Raw genomic sequence first — 21,180 nt, 5'->3', positions numbered from 1 at the left:
CTCCAGCTCCTCCACCGCTACAGCAGCTGGTTCTTGGCACCACGTGAGACATTACGAATCCCACAACACCCAACGGAAGCATCAGGAATAGAACGCGCTGCCCAAAGTCTATTAAATGGGGTACGGGACAGATCGGGAGAGCAGGAGCCACACAGGCCCACATCAACCGTCACCAAAATCCCACTGCTGTGGGAAAGCTCTCCAACTCTCGTAAATTTTTTAACTTTATGGAAAGAATATAAGTTTTTTTCCTGTGCCACTGCCAACGCTAACAGGAAAATACAACTAATAAAGCGCACATTCGAAGTGTATACTGGTCTGCCTCTTCTTTTTTACGATCAAACAACAAAGATACTAATTTACCGTGTAATGTTTTCTGAAATCTCTTCACAGTAACCATGTCCTTTGTTAATTTAAAAGTTTTCCCTTCAGTTTCAACAGTGAATTCCCTGCAAAGGAAAGAGAAGTCACTTAAGAGCTCCAGTAATAAATAAACAAGTTGTACTTCCTTAATTGCATCAGTTGGTTCACTTTAAGAGCAAGATGACAGAAGCCAGGGCAAATCCCAGAGATCAAAGAAACATGTGGCACACCCATTAAAAGAAATTCACATCAATAATAAAATTACTACCTCTACATTAAAAGCAACCTTCTTCATAATCACAGTGAACTTAGTTGTGGTTAACAGACTGAAGCAAACTCAATTAGGAAATGGAAAAAAAATTCTCAAGGTGAAGCATATACACCAGAATTAACAAAAAAAAAAAGTAAGCACGCAAAACAGGTGCTTGCTGCAGATTTTACAGCTTGGGAAGGGCATGAACTTTTCAGGAAAACTGACTTGTGCGAGAAGGTACCGAGGTAACATGCATTTTCCCAGGTAGTAAACAAAGGGGAGGATACAGCACAGTTGTTCTATTGATTATTTCCAAAGCTTTTGATATGGTCCTTTAAATACTTTCTCTCACTCTTTGCTAACTTGCAACTAGCACATACTCCTTGCTGAGGAGAACGTGGGCTGTATCGATCTATCCCACTTACAGGAAACAGATGTCTTTATCATTATGCGATCGAACACACAACTGCTGCTGTGAAGCAGAGAACCAGGGGGCTGCATGTCATGGATTTACGCAAGCGTGGTCCTGTGAAAGGCAGGTCTAACACACTGACGCTGTCAACACGCACTCAACTCTCCCTGCTGAAGCATTCAGCCTGGCAGAATACAAAACCCATCATGTTTTAAGAAAAGCGTGTGCCAATCGCCTGCATTTGGACTCAATACCAAATGGGCTGAAGTTTATAAAGGTTTTGCTCGAAGTACAGCTAGAGGTGGATGCTGAATTCAAACAACAGCCATGACTTGCAGTCCACTATCAATTCAAACCTAGGCCACTGCTTGTAACTCTTCTATAGAATCATTTCAGTGGAATTCTGGATGAACCCATTTCACTTACTTTTGGTTTAACATGTGTACACACATCCTGCAAGAGTTTCCACATCTTGAGCGCTACTAGTTTTTTTTCTATGCTTTCACATTCACAGAAGTGCATGAGAAATTAATCTTAGCTCAGCCAAAAAAAAAAAAAAAAGCAAGTGAAGAGGGAAATGTTACCCTAGAATGTATTCGCCGATCTTACATCTCACTTTGTTTCAAGCAGGAAATGAAGTTTATTTTTTATTGCACTATTAGCCTTCTCGTAACATATACAGCTGCTGGCCTGCTTCAGACAAATTTGACAACTGTAGAGACCTCTTACATTTTCAGTTTGGGCATGTGTTAGGACTACAAGTAGACAGGTCGAGAAAAACATACAAATCGCTGCCCCAGTAAGTGAAAGGTTGTTAACAGGTCCTAGAGCATATCACTAAGCAATGCAGGGTACTCACACCAATTTTCCTTCTCATTCAACTATTTTGTTCCACCACTCACAGAATCAGTTTGAATAATTTTAATATTAAGTTTAAAACCACATCAGCCCTGGGCAACTCTCAAACCAGAAGAGGGAAACTGGTACACACTTCACATTTCACTGAGGCGTCTCTACTAAAACCAGCAGCTCATTCCATGCAAACAAATAAAGATTTGAATACCATCGTTACACACACACACAGCCAGCTCACCCTTTCTCGTTGAGCAGCTGCTCCATGTCAGTGATGTAACACTCGTCACACGTGGAAAGGTATTCCATCACCACCTTTGCATCCTTCTTATAAGCTTTGCCAATGGCTCCCTTATTTGCCTCAAACTGAACAATGTTGACTGTTCTGTACGAGGCAGTTAAGGAGTTTGAGACGACAGAAAGCAGGGCCTGGTTCTTTTGCTATGTCAGAGCTACACATAACACCGGGAAATCTCCTCTGCTACTGGATTAAGGAACTTCCCTGCAAGAAAGGAAAGGAAAACTACTGAAGGGTAGACCGTCACAAATTTTGAAAGAATATCTTTTTTTTTTTAAAACACAAGAACCATAGAATGATGTGGAATAACCTGGGAGAGTAAAGCCACGTTTGTATTTAAACCATGCTTTACAATAAAAACAGAAGTCTAGCCTTAAGCTTCAGAAAACAAAGCACAACGGGAAATCCCTTTTGCCCACCTGAGTAAAGGCACCCACACGGTCACTTCTTTGCAGGTTACTTCCCAAAGCCATGCTGGTCTGCAGCTCTAAGTTTCCCCATTAACTAAAAGAGGTAACTCAAAACAGAGCTGCACAGCTCTCCAAGACATCTCACTGTCAAATCACTTCTAACTTCAGGAGAAAGCGGTTTATTCAGAAAGGATATAGGTTCTTTGAGAGGCTTCTCAGCTATAAGGGGAACTTTGGTGGCGCGGGCATGGCAGGAGAGGTCATAGCAGGAACGATCAGCACAGCCAACAATCTCAATCCAACCCTGAAAAAACAAAAGCAGAAGCTTTCACCAACTCACTTTTTTGTCCACTTAACCATCAAATATGTTTATTTGCCCTTAAGCCCTCCCTGCTCCCATGACTGTTTCTTCTACATAATTAGCTCTGTTACAACAAGCAGCCCTCGCTCACTAGGTTGCTCCTTCATTTGAATGATCCCATTTGTTTCCAGAGGAAATGATCAGTTATCTAACCAGTGCCGCTGTTCGGGGCCAGGTTTTCCACACGGCTGGAGAGAACACAGCGCTGTGCCAACAGCTCGAGGCTGGGTCCGGAGCACACGGTCCTATCGCTCACAAGCTACAGGCACACAGACACTGGGCCTCCAGGGCTTCGCCGCTCTGCAAGGGTGGAACAGTCAGCCAACAACCAGCCACATTAGGGTGGCCAAAAACCCGGCTTCCGAGCTAGTGAAGCACTGATCACGTGCAAGGGAAGCACTTCTTTAAAATTTTCAGTGTGTACCGCAAGGAGGAATCTCAAAACACCACGCACAGAGAACTGATGAAGGCTTCTAACGCTGGGAGCAAACACAGCCACTGCCTGGATGTTCTAAAAGACAACCCCGCATATAAAAAAAAAAAGCATGTCAGATGTTTCCCATTCAACTGTCACATCAGCACGGACATGCAGGCAGTCGGATGCGGTGTAGTCCTCCAGCAGGGTGTCAGGAAAGGTATATGAACAAAAAAACAAACAAAAAAAATCTCCCTGTGCCAGAAAAAACATAGCGTGCCAGAACATTTTTTGGAATTTTTACAGAAATTAAATAATTAGGGTACTACAGCTACTTCTCAGAAAACACAAAAGACAGGTTTATGTAACAACTTTATAGAAGGTATTTAAAACTATTCAGAACAGCTAACTTCCTTCTATTGACTGCTGCAAGTTGGTATAAACATTTTTGGTCAGACTTGAGTGACAAACCAAAGTGTGAGTCCAGCTCACAAGGTGGTTTTTCTCACACCCATGGGATCTTTGTCTTCACCTCTGGGTTAGGCTGCGGAACACATGCTCTGTGAGCCTTCTCCTGATCCATGACAAAGCTTCCAGTTTATTAATCTTATTCACACGGTGTGGCCTACACATCATGTCCAGCCTGTTTTGGGCTGGCAAGAGAGGCTCTAAACTTAGAGAAGTAAGCTATCTGCATTAGAGGAAGCCATTCTTTCAATCTTTTCTAGAGGACTTTTCTATATGAAGACAAATCACTTATCTGAGCTGCAGGAATTTTTTTTGCTCATCTCAAGCTTGTTTCAGTTCCTTCAGATAAAACAAACCAACACTCCTCCTCAAAAAACCTCACACAAAACCCACCAACCACATACACACACACAATTTCCTCACTCACAGGTTGCAGCAGGTTCTCCCTGCCCATAAATAAAGGGTGTCCAAACCATCTGAAGTCTTGACCTGTTCCCTGTGTGGACACTTTTGGGCTGAGTGTGCTACCAGCCTGGTTGTCAATCTGGTCAGGACTGTGGATGGGGTGGACCCATGTAAGGGTCACTGCAACACCACAGGGTAACCCCACAGTCCTCAGCAAAATCCCTTCAATCTTTCCATCCTTTATTGGAACTAGACTGCAAAGAGTTTTCTAGATATTTTTCTGAAATCTGCACACACCCTAGACTTCTTGGAAAGGCTAATCAGGCTAATCACTACATGAAGGAAAAACAATGAAAAACCTTTTTTTGTAAAAACCCCAGATTTGACCCCAAAAGTAGACTCTCTACCCTTGATAAAGGGAATGACTTCATAATCAATATCATCTAGTTACTCTACCTTCTAAGATATTTCTCTTGAAATCATCCTTCCAACTGATACACTTAAGCTGAAACTGAAGAGGCTGAAAGTTCTCCAAGAAAAAAAAGTGAGTCTAAGAGCCCTGCCTCTAACTATCTACTGCTGGTTTACCTAAAAGAAAAAGACAATTTTCAAAACCCAGCCAACAACACAAGCAGTCAACAAGGCCTGAGCTGAAAAGCTCTTGATGACTCAGCATGAGGATAGAAAAATCCTTGGGAAATTTTTATCCCAGCACCAGCTGTCCAAACTGGGAGGAGTGAATTCATTTCTCACAGCTTGGATGTGGGAAAGGACAAGCAAATATTCAAGCAGGAAAGAATCTCCCCTGGAATAACATCTCCAGCAAAACAAATCCTTCTCCACTGCTGTTACAGAGCTTATAGCACCAGAACTTGGTTTCCTTTAACTCCAGATTAAATTCAACCAATGAGAAGTCCCCAGGCAACTTCAGGCTCCAGCAAAGGAATCTGGAGCACGCACCTACAAAGAAGCAGGAACAGTTTATAAACTTTGTGCAAACCCACTGCAGGGCAGGGAGTTGACCTGGCCCCTTAGTTCTGGATCCGGAATATTTCCACCGCAGTGTGATACCAAGATGGGACTGGCAAGAAAGTCACTTGTAGCCCTAGCTTTAAAACCCAAGAAATAAAACAGAGCCCCTTTTTGCACTATAAACAGATGTGACAGGGAATGTCACTCGCTGTTTTACTTTGCCACTTACATATGACGTTTTGGACTCTGCATCCCAGCAGTCACAGGCATAATGAGCCATCTCATTCTCCATATGCTGTCGGAATCGCAGCTTCTCTGGGGATACACCAACCTTTGTAAGGAAGAGGTAGATTCTGCCAATGAAGTAACCAAGAACGGAGTTATTGATCACACCCTGGAAAGGGACAAAGCAGGGAGAAAAAAAAAACAAAAAAAATACACAGACATTAATTCCTAAGGAAGCAAAGTCATGATTTGTTGTACTTCTACAGACAAACTGACACATTACAGACAGAACTTCTTGCAGCTGCCTGTGATGAAGTCCTATGTCTCCCCTAAAACTACAACATCTTTTGAAATTCACCTAGTGCCACTGGCCAGACATCCACCTGAACAAAGCAGTAAGTTATTATTACTGTAGGACCCATCACTAACTCTCTCTGAAGATGACCCACTTGCAAACAGCCTGCTCTATGCAACAGTGCAGTCACTGGTGTTACAACAGCGCAGGGGAGTTGCAGTTATGGTCCAGGATCCCACAACAGCTGTCCCCTACAGTTCACAGTTGCAATAAAACAGGGTGGGAAGTGTTTACTGAGATTTGGCAGGTATTGGTATTCCTTCCTGTTCCTCTCCCACTAGCTCAGTGTGAAGTCCCACCTCTAATCACTATTCCAGCACCACTCACAGCCTTTTGTTACTGCTAACAAGGGCCAGGCTTGGATCTCAGTCACACGGATTCGTTGCATCTTCAACCCAGGAGCAAAGCCCAGCTGGAACCAACGCAACAGCTGGAAATCCAGCCTTGAGAGCAATATTCCAAAGGGAAAGCTCAAAAGAGAAACGTTACCTGTTGGACAGCATCTCCCAGCCGCATTACATGGGCGGACTGCCCGCTGACCTGGGCCTTGGAAGAGTACAAGAGGATGTTGAGATCTGCCACATTCTGAAACTTGGGGTGATTTTTCTCACTGGGATCCACAAAGTGCTCAATCTCTGCCATGGTGAATTCCCTAACAGAAGCACAAACAACCATTTGTATTAAATATTTTATGTTTTAGCCACAGCCCCTCCAACAAATGTTTATATTTTAGCCTCTTATAAGCAAGTCAGTAATTTAAAAACATATGCAAACCCAGAGCCAAGACAATGTACAGACTGGAACATGAACCAGTCTCAGCACTGATTTAATTTCATCTTCAAATTTCTAACAAAGCTTCTAGAGATCTCCAGGCTGGTTATCCCCAGTGATTCAGAGCAAAGAATATCACCTTTGGAAATACTTCCAGAAGTCATCTGGGGTTTTTCCAGACTGCTGTGATGCTCGTATTAGAAGCCTACATTTCCTCAGGGTCAATGAGGGGTAAATCACTGATTAATTCAGTAGCCTTAACTCATATCAGAGGTGCCCAAAATAGCCAGGTGAGATGATAATTTCTTGAAGATACTGCTACATTCAGCAATGGCCTACATTCACTTTTAGGAACTTGCCTTTAATACATCTATACTCAACCACTGATTCTCAGCCTTCCTGCTTAAAATCACTTCACATTGACTTAGCTTGTTATCGAGAACCTTTAAAAAAGCTCTAGGAAATCATTAACTTTAAATCACAGGCATCGGGATGTAATTTGCTATGATAGCATAACAATACAGCCTCCAATAAATGTGCCACAGGTGTATAATTTATATCTGACTGAAAACGCATCTCAGTGAAGAAAGTTCTCATTTCCAGATGTGCAACAGAGGAGGACTGAGAAAATTCCAAAGAGCTCCCTTAGCACCAGCGACATTACTGCTTTTCCGCGACATTTATGGCATCACGTTCGTTAATCACCAAGTTTACAGCACACACTGCCTGGGTGTTCAGCAGAAACACCCTGACTGTGGGTAGGAGATGGAAGAGAATTCTGTTTACAACAGTTCAGATAAAATACACAGATTATCCTTAACAAAATGCAATAATCACTTTTATCCTGAGATAGCATCCCTGCTTGACACAAACACACGTCCCAAGTTAGGTTATCTCAAAACCTCCTCTCTGTACTAAGTTGTAGAACTGCAGAACCGAAACAAGGAAATACTGCTGCAAGGTCAATCACATTTTGATTGCACATTTCAGTGTTAAGCATGTAAACTTAATTAAAAAGCAAAGCTGCATGTCCTGTAGAGAACACAGCTACCTTTAATGTGACTAATTTAGATTATGATGGAAAGCACATTTTGTTAGTAAAACTGAGTGTTAGTAAAAGTGGGTGTTTCTAATATAGCAGCTATTTCAGAGATTCTGCTTCTCACCAGCCAGGCTTAGGCAGAATTCCATAGTTAAAAACTTAGTTATAGGAGTTTGCCCATGAACCCCAAGACACATTATCAGGAGTCCTCTGGGAGAAAGCACTAAAGCAAAACACTCACGTACAAACACTGGAAGAAATGGGAAGTGCTACCTGCTCCCAGGCAGCCCTCTGCTGAAAGAGGAAATTTGCAGTACCTCACTCTGATAAGGCCGGAGCGGGGTGAGATTTCATTCCTGAAGGAATTTCCAATCTGTGCAGCAGCAAAAGGCAGTTTGCCTTGATTAAACTCCAGAAGACGTTTGAAGTTGAGGAATATTCCCTGCGCAGTTTCTGGCCTCAGATAGCTGAAAGGAGATGGTGCAGAGGAAAAATAAGGAAAAGGGTGGAGAAAGCAGTGAGCAAAGGAAAACAATTACTACAAAACTTAAAGGTGGTATTTTTCTCAAGTCTTTTAACTCCAGACACAAACCAATGAAACAATAGACTGGGGTGGGGGCAAAGCAAATCAAACATCAGCTGCAGCCCAAACACAGCACTCCACAGTCACTCCCAAAACTAAACAGGATGACTTGGCTGCTTCCAAGATGCAAGCAGCATGAAATGGGAAAAGGTGTGTGAATTAAGTTCAGCGGCCAGCGACATCAAGGAGGTCCTTGCCTTTACTGTGAAGGCCTGAGCCGTACCAAACTGCTTACAGATGCCGATTTTGCAGGAAAACCATGACTGCAGCTCTGCTGTTACACAAACTGTGAAGCAACTTCAGTGTAAAGCTCCTACAGTGGTTTAAGACTTCCACAGAGAATACCACTACACAGGCTACTTCACGTACTACACACAACATGTATCTATCTATGATCTCAGGGCATACACAAGAATCATTCTTCACTCTTCAGTGGAGGTTTCCATTTCTGAGATCCCAACTCAAGACAACAGCCTCTACGTTCTCACACACTAGCTACAAACACTTAGTAAAAGATGCCACCACTGGGTCACTCTGCTAAGCAGCTTCATCTTGAAGCAGGAGCAGTGAAGCAGGTTCTGTATAGCCATGAAGCTGCTCACAGTTGCAGACCCAGCATTAATTGGCTTTATGAATACTCCAGCTGGGAAGTGTATAGCTGTGATCCACATAGTCTGGCTGCTTCAACTGTTTTTGTGATTCTGCAACAGCTCCTTGTTTTTCCTTTCACCAAGAGTTCAACAAATGCTAACCTGCCAGAGCAGACTGCGACTAAAAGGTAGGGGAAGGCTACTCAAGACAAAATTGCGTATTTTAATCCAGTTGAGACCTCTTTTTTATTCCAAGTGAGCTATGACAAAGGCAAAGTGTGAGCAGAATGACATCAATACCTACCCAGGCATGTTTCCTCCAGGCCCAATGGAGGTCTTGAACATCAGGTTGAAAGAAACAGGAGGAGACAGGTCATTCCCAGTAATTGGTGATTTCACATTGTAGTTCACAAAGAGATCTGCAAGCTCTTGCTGGCCGTAATTGTCCAGCTAGTATCAAAACACAGGAGAATTATTCAAATTGCCAGACAAGATAACAGGAATGAATTATGATCTCATCATTGAGCATGATCAACAGCTCTGAATTACCTGTCCAAAATATTTCCTTTTAACCTAAATTTTCAAGCAAGCTAAAGTTTGAACCAATGATAGAATACGTTGTACATCTGTAAACTCATTTTAGTAACATAGGTCCAGGATTCAGTCATATCACAGAAGTCTAGATAGAAATGCAAGCACTGAGCCTAAGTGTGGGTGTAAAGCAGAAGAAAGATCATTGGGACTGCATCAACACCCACCAGTAGCTTCATTTGAACAGTTTAAGCTAAAACGTGGTGAGCAGTGTGCTGGGAATGAAAAAAAATACAGCAGTGAGAGAGAAGCAAGCTAAAATTTCCACAGGACTTCATCTGCATTCATTTCTATTGCATGAAACTCAATATTCAAGCTATATATTAGACGCTCTTTTAAAACTGTTCTGCATTTTACTAGAGAAAATCTGCAGCACAGGACTTCTTGGTGAAAGATTTTTCCTTCTGCTCCAAAAACAATTTGGTAATGACTGGACGCTTTCACAAGTGGGATAATGTCAGCCCCTTCCGAGACCCTAAATTCCTCCTTTCTCTGGCAGGTGGGAATCAAGCAGTAGTAAAACCACAGAACTAAATGCAATCCAACCACACGAGCGTCACACTTTCTGGCAATGTTCTGTGCATTTATGTACTAACCTTTTGCACATGAACATTTGAATGTAGTTTTGAGACTTAAGTATCATAAAGGTCCAATACTGAACAGTACAGCAACAGTTTAAAACTCAGGCTGACAAACAACACTAGAAGCAGCTCATTTGATTTTTATGATCCTTCATATATCAGAAAACTCAAGACAGGCGATAAAGAGAGTTTATTAATAGAGAGATTACCCTAAAGCATGGTCAAAGTTAAGTGTTGTAGTGTGGAAAACCTAATGACAGCTGCTAAGTGGAGTAATACACTGGAAAAAAAAAAAAATTGCTCTTTCTGGATGGAAATATTCATTCTATGCAGGAGTCTGGAAGCATTTATCCTAGAAGTTATGTGAAAAAAATCCACATTAAAAATAGTAAAAAAAAAATAAACAAATAAAAAAAATAAAGGCAAAAGGCTGTACAGCTGCTCAGGAATGTCAGTGTGGAGCACCAACGACTCTTATGGTAAACAAAGGAAAAATCTGTGTGGGGTGCTACAGACAACTAAATCTCAAGTGCTTCAATGCCGAGACAAATGTAAAATACACCAAATCGGTGCTAAGGTGATCCAGAAAAACCCTGACAAACCTTCTCATCCATCTCTGTTCCTTTGTATCATAATCCCACAGAGAGGGATTTACAAAGGTAAAGGGAGGATTCAGAAGAAATAGGCTTTTTGCCAGGGTGTGAAGTGGAACAGAGCAGACCTGCTCTAAGGACAGAGCTTCAGCCCTACCAATCCCACACTCAGGAAGACTAATACAGTAACTACAACTCTCCACAACAGCTGGACGAGGGAGATACAATTAACTGGCAAGTTTTTAAGGACCAGTAAGTTTTCAGTATGTAGGAGCATGTGGAGCCTGACACATACCTCTGAGGCTAAAACTTCAGAGACAAAGGGACACTGCCCTGGACTCGGTGCATTGCACATCCTCTGTTACACACACATCTCTGCCCATGCAGGCACTTACCTGTGTTAGAACATTTTCCATTTCTGCCTTTTTCTCTGCTGTGCACTTCTTGTCAGACATGAGCTTTTGCAGGTGAGCTGAAAGCAAGAAAAAGTACATAGTGAGTTTATACTGCAAGCCCATCACTGACCCCGGTCTAAATCTAGACAAATCAGGCAGATTCTCCAAGATGAGCATGAGTTTAACCACCACTGGTCTTGCTAGTGTTTATCAGGTTAATTCCACTCACAGCACCAGGGCAACGCTGATCTACAGCTGAGGAGCTGCACCAGTTTGCTGTACTGATGGGCCACAGGGAAAACAACAGTTTCTTTGCAACACTCATTCCTCTAAACGCAAGCAATGGCTTTATACTCCCTTTGTCCTTATTTTCTTTCTATACAGACTGGAAATTAAAACCATCGTCTGAACCCAAACCAGGAAGGCTAATTTTATCCAAATGCCCTCAGAGGCATGTACTGAGCTGGTAGAGTAGGCTTAGACTGCATTCTGCTTTCAGGAACAACATCCTCCTTGAGACACAAGCAGTGATGCCAAGACTTCCCACATCCATTTGGAAAAAAAACAGTCTGGCTTTTCAGTGGCAGTGACAGCAGGTGGCTGCAGAAGAGACAGGGACACTCTTTGCTGTGTGCAAAGTGGGCAGAGGTTAACATTCCTCTTTTTTTTTTAATAAATCAAAAATTCTAACTGAATATTACAAAAACCACCTTAATGCCAATATAGATTGTTCTATATAATCAATTTGCAAAGAAAAGGCTAAAAAACTAGAGAGCATAACCCACTTAAACCTAGAGTAGAACAATTCTATTCACAATGAAGCTGTACATGAAAAAAAATTTCAAACAGATTTCTTAAGATTCCTTCACGTGATTCTTTTCGTGTGTTTTTTAAACAAATTTTAATCAGAAAGAAGTGCAAGGACTTTGCGAACCTAAGAAATGCCTGAAGTCTATTTAACATTCCCAAAAGCCAGACGAGTTGTAAGGTACACAAAAGTCAGCAGCTACCCTTGCAAAGGTCAATTTTGCGTGCTCTGTCCCCTTATATCATCACTGCATCATTTCTCAGTTCTGAACAAAAAGCAGCTGACACTCGAGAAATCAAAGACTAGAACACAGAAGAGAGCAGGAACTTTGTTATACAGAGTTCTCAGCTTAGGCAACACAGTGATCTGCTATAGCCTGATGACACAGAGTTTTATAACAAGGGACCCAACTACATTTTTACCAGAGATCCTGTACCTCATTTAGGATACTAACACAACATATGGGTGGAACTGAGAATTTATGAGAACTTTGGAATGGTCTGAATAACAAAATATAAACACAAGTATGAAAGACTGGCGACACAAACGGGCGTTCCTTAAGGAAGATGCTCTTTTCCCATGTTTGTACCACTGCAAGAAATCCCCAAGCCCACCTAGCCTTGGGGAAAAAAAAAAAAAAAAAAAAAAAAATCAAACCTTTTAAGAGATGATCAGCACGGAAACATTCCCCATTTTTCACATCTTTTACCATGAAGTCAGCAAATTTGTCTACGTGGCCAGAAGTCCTAAAAAAGATGATACAAAAAAGCACCATGAAAGCTAACACCATCCAGTCCTTGGTACTGTGTCATCCTGGTGGACAGAGCATTACCAAAAAGAAGTCCTTCAAACTACAGGCTCACTCTTGCTTCAGACTACAAATTCACACTGAGCAGTACAATTAGTAGAGCAAATCTGATCAGTGAGAAAGTATCAATGCATCTAAATCTTAAAAACTAAGATGACAGTACCTTTAGGAACTGCATTGTGATCGAAGCAAGACATAGATGCGGTTTTGAAGAGTCACCGGTAGTTCAGGTGAATACATTCTCACTACTTTATACGAGTGATCCACAAAAGCTTCTGCTCGTTATGCCACTACCCACACAACATAACGCAGTCAGCTTAGCTCAGGCGCTCAGTCCAAAAGCTCACAACGTATTTAGCAAACCCGTGGGTAGTCTTAGCAGAGATATGTGAAGGTGAAAGGGTCCCCCCCCCAGAGTCTGAACTATGTTCTCACCCTGGAAGATGGTCCGCAGAAGAAGAGGGCTTCAGTCCCGAAGGCTACAGAAGCGTCATTTGCATTCAGAGCTCAACTAATACACCGCATGTTGCCATCCCTCCACAGAGAAGGGAAGGACAATCAAGCCACCTGGCCACTGTCCTAAACCATAGCCCAGGTGTCCCAGATTTAGGCAACTCGTCTAGGCCTTTTTCTTGTCTTCTTGGATCTTTTAAATAAAGGGATAAATGGTAATTTCTTACCTAATGGGACAGCCAGGAGACATTAAGACATTAGACCCCACCTTGAATACTGCACCCAGTTCTGGTGTCCCCACCATATGAGGGACATAGATCTACTGAAGCGTGTTCAGAGGAGGCCTCAAAAGTGATCCAGGGGCTGGAGCACCTCTGCTACGAGGACAGGCTGCGGGAGCTGGGATTGTTCAGTCTTGAAAAGAGAAGACTTTGGGGACACCTAACAGCTGTCTTCCAATACCTGAAGGGACTTTTTACAAGAGTGTCCACTGGTAGGACAAGGGGAAATGGGTTTAAGTTGAAGGAGAATAGATTTAGATTGGACCTTAGGAAGAAATTCTTCAGTACGAGGGTGGCAAGACTTTGGAATAAATTGCCCAGAGGTGTTGTGGCTGCCCCCTCCCTGGAGGTGTTCAAGGCCAAGCTGGACGGAGCCTTGAGTAGCCTGATCTAGTTGAGAGGCGTCCCTGCCCATGACAGGGAGGTTGGACTAGATGATCTCTAAGGTCCCTTCCAGCCTAGGCCAGTCTATGATTCTATGACTCTCAGACACAAGTCTCACTGCTCTCCCTACTTTATGGAACAAGAGCTGCTCATGTTGACCTGTGCGCTGATATCTAATTATTTTGCACTGTAACAAGTTATGAAATTGGGTGACCCAGTCTCAAGATCCCCATGGGTAAAATTTTACACAAGACTGTGAAAACCAACTACGACCAGAAAGGCCTGCTGCAAAGAGCAGAGGAAAAAAAAAAAAGACCTATATTTACTTTAGAACTGGCTCTGGTGTGAGCATGGTACAGTCAATCTCCAGGATTTGTTCTTCCTGAATAAAGTGCTGCCTCCATGCCTGGATGATATTGTTCTTCAAAGCACACCCAACAGGCCCAAAGTCATACAAACCACTGACACCTGCAAAGGAAAAACAAACAAACAAACAAACAAAAAAATGTAGGTGTGAGATCATATGAACTTGCACTGTTTGGAGGAAAGGTCCTCCCCTTCTCAGTGCTTTCATCAGCTGAATCAAGTCTGAAGTAAATTTTCTGACCATGAGGCATTAGCCTCTGTGCTAAACAGAATATGGAACATGGCTCACTGTAGAGAGCTTTTTACATAAACAGCCATGACATAGAATGTATTGATTTGAGAGGAACAGGACAGAAATTTTATCCTGGTGCTCCCAAACCGGGACATAAAGGCTGAAAGTAAACTCTGTGAAGCAGCCAGACACTGCCCTATACATTCACCAATCCAGCTGAGTTGCAGAGCACACTGGGGCATCAGGTAGTAGTAGAGGCCGAAACAGGTAACAACTGTAAAAGCTGTACTCTCTCCATCACAGGATTAAATTTTGTGGAGAGTTTTCTGGAAGCAATCTATGCAAGGGAAGATTATGAATACAGAAGTGATAATGAGTAGGGGAAAGCAGTATGTTATTGTCAGTAATAAAATATATCTGCCAATAACCAGGTTAGTCACAAAGATGAAAAAAGAAATAAAAAGGTAAGAAGAGCCTCAGTGGATTTATTTTGGTGCCTTAGGTGAAACAGCAGTAACCACAGAGGCCTTGTGCTGCCCCAGAGATGCCTAAGTCAGCTACGTGAAGAGGTTTAACAGTCAGATTTGTTCACCTGTACCATGAAGTTCGTTGACAAAGTTTGCTAAGGTTACCAGGCTCTAAAGTTCACACTAGTTCTGAGCATTATCTTGCCAAGAAAAGCTCAGATAAAAATGAATGGTTATGAGGAAATAAGCTGACCACCCCATCAAACACCGGAACACCCTACCCCTCTGTAAAGAAATCATCTTCTACAATGTAATGCTCAGAATGTGCATCCTAACATCCACTCTTTTACATTCAGAAAGCAAAAAACAAAATTTGAGCCCTCTCCTCATCCAAAGACTTTAGGAAGAGGGGTCTTTGGAAAGACTTACAGACTCAAGTATAAAGTTTAAAGCCAACTTTAAAAAATACCTTTTATGTTGCATTAACATACCATTGCAAGAGAGTAGCATTTCCCACAGCTAGGAAGACCAGAACATTAGCCTAGAGGGATTAAAATGTAAATTTCTTCAAATCCATACCTCCATAAATAGAAAAGGCTTGATCATAGAAAAACCTTCTTTTCAGGGTGTCTTCCATTTTAGCTCTGTCCACAATGTCATCTTTGGGCTGTAAGGCCAGCTCCTGTAATTCAAGCAAACCAAAACCAGTTAGTAACTCCTGTTTCTGGCAGGAGAAGAAATTCTCTCCATTCACCACTATGAGTCAAAAGTCTGTAATGACCGTTTTGAAGCAAAGGTATCCTGCCAACACGCTCGTTTTCCAGAGAGAGGAATGGTCACGCTGAGATTCAAGCACTCAGTTACGAATGTGATTGTCTGAAGGCAACATTTTAGACATTTGAAGTGGACTCATCTGCCCTTTCAGGCAACTAACTCTGAGCTAGTTATCCTCAGTTTTCTTTACAATCACTGGAAAGAAATGCCAATTTCCAAAGCAATTCTTCTGACCTATTTCCCTCGTCTGACTATAAGAGCTTGAAGTGACGAGCTCAGACTACAAACATCTAACTCTTGGCATACAGGCAGCTTGCAATAAAGTGTTTCTCACATAAAAGAATCCTGACTACGAAGATTATGAACATCAGTGTCCTTGTGCTTGCCCACAGGTGTGTATTTAGCTACTTGTTCAAACAATATCTATTTGCAAATTGTAGCCTTTCCCAAAGATGGCCCCCTGCACTCAGAAAATTTCGTTACAGAAGGCCTAGATGCCCTGACTAGATTCTGTGAAAAAGTTTTAGTGTAGATTCACTATTCCGTCTGAAAACCTATGATTTTTGCAACCAACTCAATTAGCGAAGCCCATACACTTGCAAGATTTTCTTCAAGAAACACGTTTTGATCATTAAAATGGAGTTAAGCCAAGAAGTTCAATAAATCAACTCAGATTCTCCTAAGTGGCTAATAGTACCATTTTGAACAGCCATTTGGTAACAAAAAGTATTATCGTATGTCCAATAATTTACAACTTTTGAGTTTTTAGCATCTATAAAGACAAATAAAAGCAGTCTAATTTGAAAAGCACTGTACCTCTGCTGCTCACACAAATTAAGGTAAGCCAAGGAATAACTGCAGGAAAGTCAAAGACGGAGAGCACACATGACAGCAAGCACCAGAAGAGTACTTTTAAGGCAGGAAAAGAGAATCCATTTGGTGCACTTTGCATAAAAAACATGGAATCACATATCACCAGAGCTTCTTAACAGAACGGATGGGTTTTGCCCAGAATTGGGCAGAATGAGAGCAGCAGTGATAGAGCCCAGTTCCAAACTGGAGAAACGGTCAGCAGCACAGGAGTAGCTGGAGTAGGTTCAGAATTCTGTAGAGCCCCTCTTCCGCTACCTAAAAAGAATTGCTAAAGAACAGGTGCAAAGTCAAAGAAATAGTTTCTTCACCATACAATCGTAAATAAAAATATACTCATAACAGAGAAGTGCCCACGTTAGACTTCAAGGGGAAGAAAGACCCTGTACAGAAGCAGAATCATCTACTGACTTAGGTTTGAGAACATAAAGCCAAGAAATTTTAAAGACTCTAGTGCTCTGCCCCGTTCAAATTCAGAGCCACTCCACTATCAGGTAGGAACCACAGCGCTTGAAAACCATACCAGCTGCCGCTAAAGCTACCGAGCGCTCACGCTGCTGCCTTCTGCAAAAGATGCGACGATGATGCATCGCTGGAAACACCATCAAGAGGGAAAGCCCGTACCGGAGCGCTGCACTCGCAAGGGCAGACGCAGCATTCGCAAGGTCATTCCTGCACTGACAGGGATACAGCCCACGCAAATTGTGTAACCAGCCAGCGCGCCTCCCCGTCACATCCCTCGGGCACTGCTCCAGCAGGAAGGTGGGGCTCATGGCGATACCAAGACTCCTAAGCTGCCTTGCTACCTTCTCGCTACATCAGGCTTCCGAGGGCTGGGAAACAGAATTGGGAAGAGATCTAGAAACTATTTACTCCAGGGCGACCCAGCTATGAACCCAGTTTCACACAATGGTTTTGAAGGACAGTTGTACGCTGAATATTAAGTAAAAACGTTTTTACTTGGTTTAAAGATATGCAAACAGGTAGCCACACCTGACAGAGTGCTAACTCTTTGCCTCACATGACTCTGTAGGACAAAAAAAAAGGTCAGTCAGTTTTAATTCAGGTATACTCACATTCTCGCAATAAGTTAGTTGCAAGCAGTGGTGTATTTACTTGTTTATTCATTTATTTTTAAGAGAACCACCAAAGCACAGCTACAATAATTTTTATATTAAATACAAATTCAAAAGAACCTCACAGTTTCCTGGATGAATCTGCACACCTGAGTGTTTCTATGCTTCAGGAGTTTCTTTTCATTGTTTCAGCCCACAAAGGGGATGATAAGAAAGTGTATTTTTATTTGTTTACTGATTTAGAAAAAAATCAAACTTCAAGTTCCATAATTTCATTTGCAGAATGACTTTTCAGAGCACAACTGCATTTTAAAAGGGTGGCAAAAATTCAATACAACCCTCTCTTTAAGGCTGAGGAAAACCATGGGCTGTCTGGAACGTCTCCAAAAAACATTGTTTAAACTGCAGCAAAGAAAATGGTTTCTAAAGAAATATGCTCTATGCCAGGCTGGGAATTTAAGTGCTGCACAAAGAATATGAAAATGAAACTCACCACAGTGAACACCATGTCCTCTCACTGCACACAAAGAAGACTTAAACAGTAAACAAAAACTAGCAACACATACACCGAACTTCAGCTTGAACAACCTGAACTCCTATTTATTTGTTCACACACTATGATTTAATGCTGACAGACATTAGCATAACAGATAGAGAAAGAAATTGCCACTAGTAGGAAACTTGCAAATGATTTCAGAAGTGATTCAAACAATCCACCCTGCCATGACTGTTTAGCCCAAATTGATACTGTAACAAAGCACAAAACCCTGGAACTCAAATTTAGTTCCCAGACTCACCTTTGCTTCCAGGACCCTCTTCCGAGCTTTGAGCTCTGCTACAGCTTTGTCTATATCTGTCTGTGGAGCTTTCTCTTCCTTCAGCTTCCTTACCAGTTCTCCCTAGAAGAAAGAGACAAAACAAAAATATAGATTCTTTCTTTGAATGCCATAGATGAGAACTCTCCTCCTTTCAGCTCCTCTGGCAATCCAAACGGAGAGTTTTGTCCTCCACACAGGTCTCGAGAGGCTGCTTCAACTGGCAGAAGTGAGAAACACTTAAATATTTGAGAGTTAGCAGAACTAGACATCATTAGAGGCATTCAAACTACAGTATTGTTAAATCTCAGACCTGTTATTAAATCTCAGTGTGCAAATACACTCCTGTACATACCATTCACGGATTTCTGCAAATCCTAGTTTTCTGTCTTTGAGGATGCACTAAGTGGATTCTCAAATGTTTAATACATGTTTTGTGTTATCTTTCTTAGTCATAAGGCTTCTCTCCCTTCTGCCCCTTTTCTTCAAAATTTATGACCATTTGAGACTTCTTTTCCTCTGCCATATCTGTTCAAAATTGGCCAGTAAGTAAGCTAGGAAGGTATTGCACTATCTGTAAAAACCACTACTGTTTTAAAACCTTGTCCAGTAACTTTGGGGAAGAACAGAGTAAAAAAAAATTTTTTTTTAAAAAATAAACAAAGCCATGGGAAAAAAAACCAACAAGCGTAAATATTTCAGAGTAGCAAAACCCTGCAGTAGGCTTACACTGAGGTCTTGACCCAAGTCAAACCACCATCACCTTTTCAGGGTTCCACAAAGGTCTCTCTGCCCTGTGGGGACAATTCTCCCCTTTCACGCCAGTGCTCAATCCCTAAACACGCAGCAGCACGCTTTTCTGAACCTGATCCTCAGCAGCCATGCCCAGATTGCTCTTGGAGGTGAATTAAGTCTTCGTTTCAGTCCATTCTTCTTCAGCCAAAACCAAGGTCTATCCTGAATTACTGGGAAGGACAAAGGAGCTGACCCAAGAGGAAAAAGCACAGATGTCAACGCCTTCTCAAGTGGGTGTTCTAAGAATGGGATGCTCCAAATTCAGCATCTTCCTTGCATCTTGCACCACTCCATTAAACAAAAATCCAAAGATATAATATTTGCACAGCCAGCTTTTTCACAAATTCTGAGCTTTTTCTGACATTAAAACTACAGGCAACTGAGAAATTGAAGAGAATACATAGATTGCCAGTAATCAGATCAGAAAAGCTAAAAGTGCTTCAGAGACTAAGGGATTCAAAGACTAATTTTATTAATAAAAGCAGGAAGACTCAAAAGATTCTATTAAAACAAATACACACAAAGGAAAGAACAGTAAGAATCCTGTCAGGCTTCCTAACCCCATCAGCTACAAAAACAGAACAAGTCTGCTGCTTCCTTCCTGTTAACTAGTTGTACCAAAATGTGAAAGTTTCAACTCTAGAACTGAAGACTTCAACTGCCATTCCTGGGTAACGTGGCAGAGGGAGGGATCTGATCGATCCTTTTTTTTTTTTCCCTAAAGTAGTAAGTCCAAATTGCCTTTGTTGAGCTAGGGGGTCAGCAGCAAAAAAACATCAAGGCAGCAGCAAAGCAGCTACTGCTGACTCAACACAGCTACCACCCTGCTCACTGCTGAGCAACTGAAAGCAGCATACAGCAGCAACTCTTTGTCCTGATCTATAAGTAAAACAGTGCTCAGACATATGCAAGAAAAAAAACCCCAAAAACAACAAATCACACAACACAACCGAAGCAAATAATTACGTCTGCTGACAGGACTCAATCTAATTAAAGCTACGATCTTGAGCCCAGCCCAGAGGAGGACTGCACAGCAGCACTCGATGTGGCAAATTTTGCTGCAGCTTTGTCCCACAGACCAGTAAAGCAGAGAAGGATCCACCCCTGGATCACGGCAGCTTATTGCATCAGGCACTGCTGCAGGAAGATACGCTGCTCACTTTCTTCTCCATAGGTTACAAGTCCCTGAGGTTTCATTAGTCTGCTTCTCTGCAAGCTGACAGACAGGGTCTCCTGCAATGTAAGGTAGCAACTACCCCAGTCTTCTTTACTCTCTCCTTTTTCTCTTGTGCAACCACCTCAGTAAATTACTAGTCGGCTATAAAACACAGTATCCACGGTCCCAGCTACACAAATTCACCCACAAACCTTGCCCTGGCACCCCATGCTCCTGTTTCTGTCCCACAGGCAGCCAGAAAGAAAGGCTGTGTTGATATTTTAAAGGCAAATGACAGCACCCAAGATGCAGGGTTTTAAAATAAATAAATCGGCCAGTTCGAGGTACCATCATTTTATTTACAAGCAGCTCTCTTGCCAAAGCATTATGCTGCACAATGATTCATAGTAAAAACTCATTGCAGTCCTGGTGCTTGTATAATTAGAGGGCCACCAATCCACCTAATGGGAAAACACAGGCAACAAACCTACAGACACACTGGACACACACGTAGCCATGCATGCAGCTAACCAGAAGCCTATGGATTCAACCACTTAAAGAAGGGATGTGGGGAACCCACATGCATAGGTCTTGCTGCCAAAGCAAGGAAAGAGGAGAATTTCCATGTGCTGTGAGCAGGTTCTGCTGCCATGAAGGTCCACAGCGAGGGTACCAAGATCAAGACTCAGTAAGGAAAATAAAAAGACAACGAGATCCTTCTCAGGTTAGAAGGAAGCTCAAGGTGACAGCCTCATCCACCAGGGAGACGGAAAGAGACGTAGGTGGACAAATCATGATGAGATAGAAAAATTGCATATAAATTAATCACCTTAGCGCAGCGGGCATATACGCAACGCCCAAGACTTATTTACCTCCAAAACCTACGGAAAACTCGGCTCTAAAGGGAAGTCACGCCCCAAGGGAAGGGGATAGACACCCGCAGACCCCACAGCCCTGCCG

The 21,180-nt window shown here is 42.3% G+C and overlaps 1 protein-coding gene across 1 annotated transcript; it reads right to left on the bottom strand.

Annotated features, from left to right (window-relative positions):
• Positions 1-363: 363 nt before the first annotated feature.
• On the bottom strand, positions 364-18,353 carry GARS (glycyl-tRNA synthetase; the record flags this gene model as incomplete). Its single annotated transcript, XM_009876422.1, has 12 exons — positions 364-449; positions 2,122-2,267; positions 2,785-2,892; positions 5,439-5,603; positions 6,279-6,441; positions 7,920-8,069; positions 9,080-9,225; positions 10,936-11,012; positions 12,401-12,489; positions 13,996-14,137; positions 15,314-15,416; positions 18,252-18,353. Coding segments are annotated over 12 exons (1,477 nt in total), but the record flags the coding sequence as incomplete, so codon positions are not given.
• Between the last annotated feature and the right edge of the window lie 2,827 nt (positions 18,354-21,180).

The sequence above is a fragment of the Apaloderma vittatum genome, unplaced genomic scaffold, assembly GCF_000703405.1.
Source record: "Apaloderma vittatum isolate BGI_N311 unplaced genomic scaffold, ASM70340v1 Scaffold19789, whole genome shotgun sequence".
Taxonomy (NCBI): domain Eukaryota; kingdom Metazoa; phylum Chordata; class Aves; order Trogoniformes; family Trogonidae; genus Apaloderma; species Apaloderma vittatum.
Note: the sequence above shows the minus strand (reverse complement) of the source record. Positions and strands in the feature narration are given on the sequence as shown.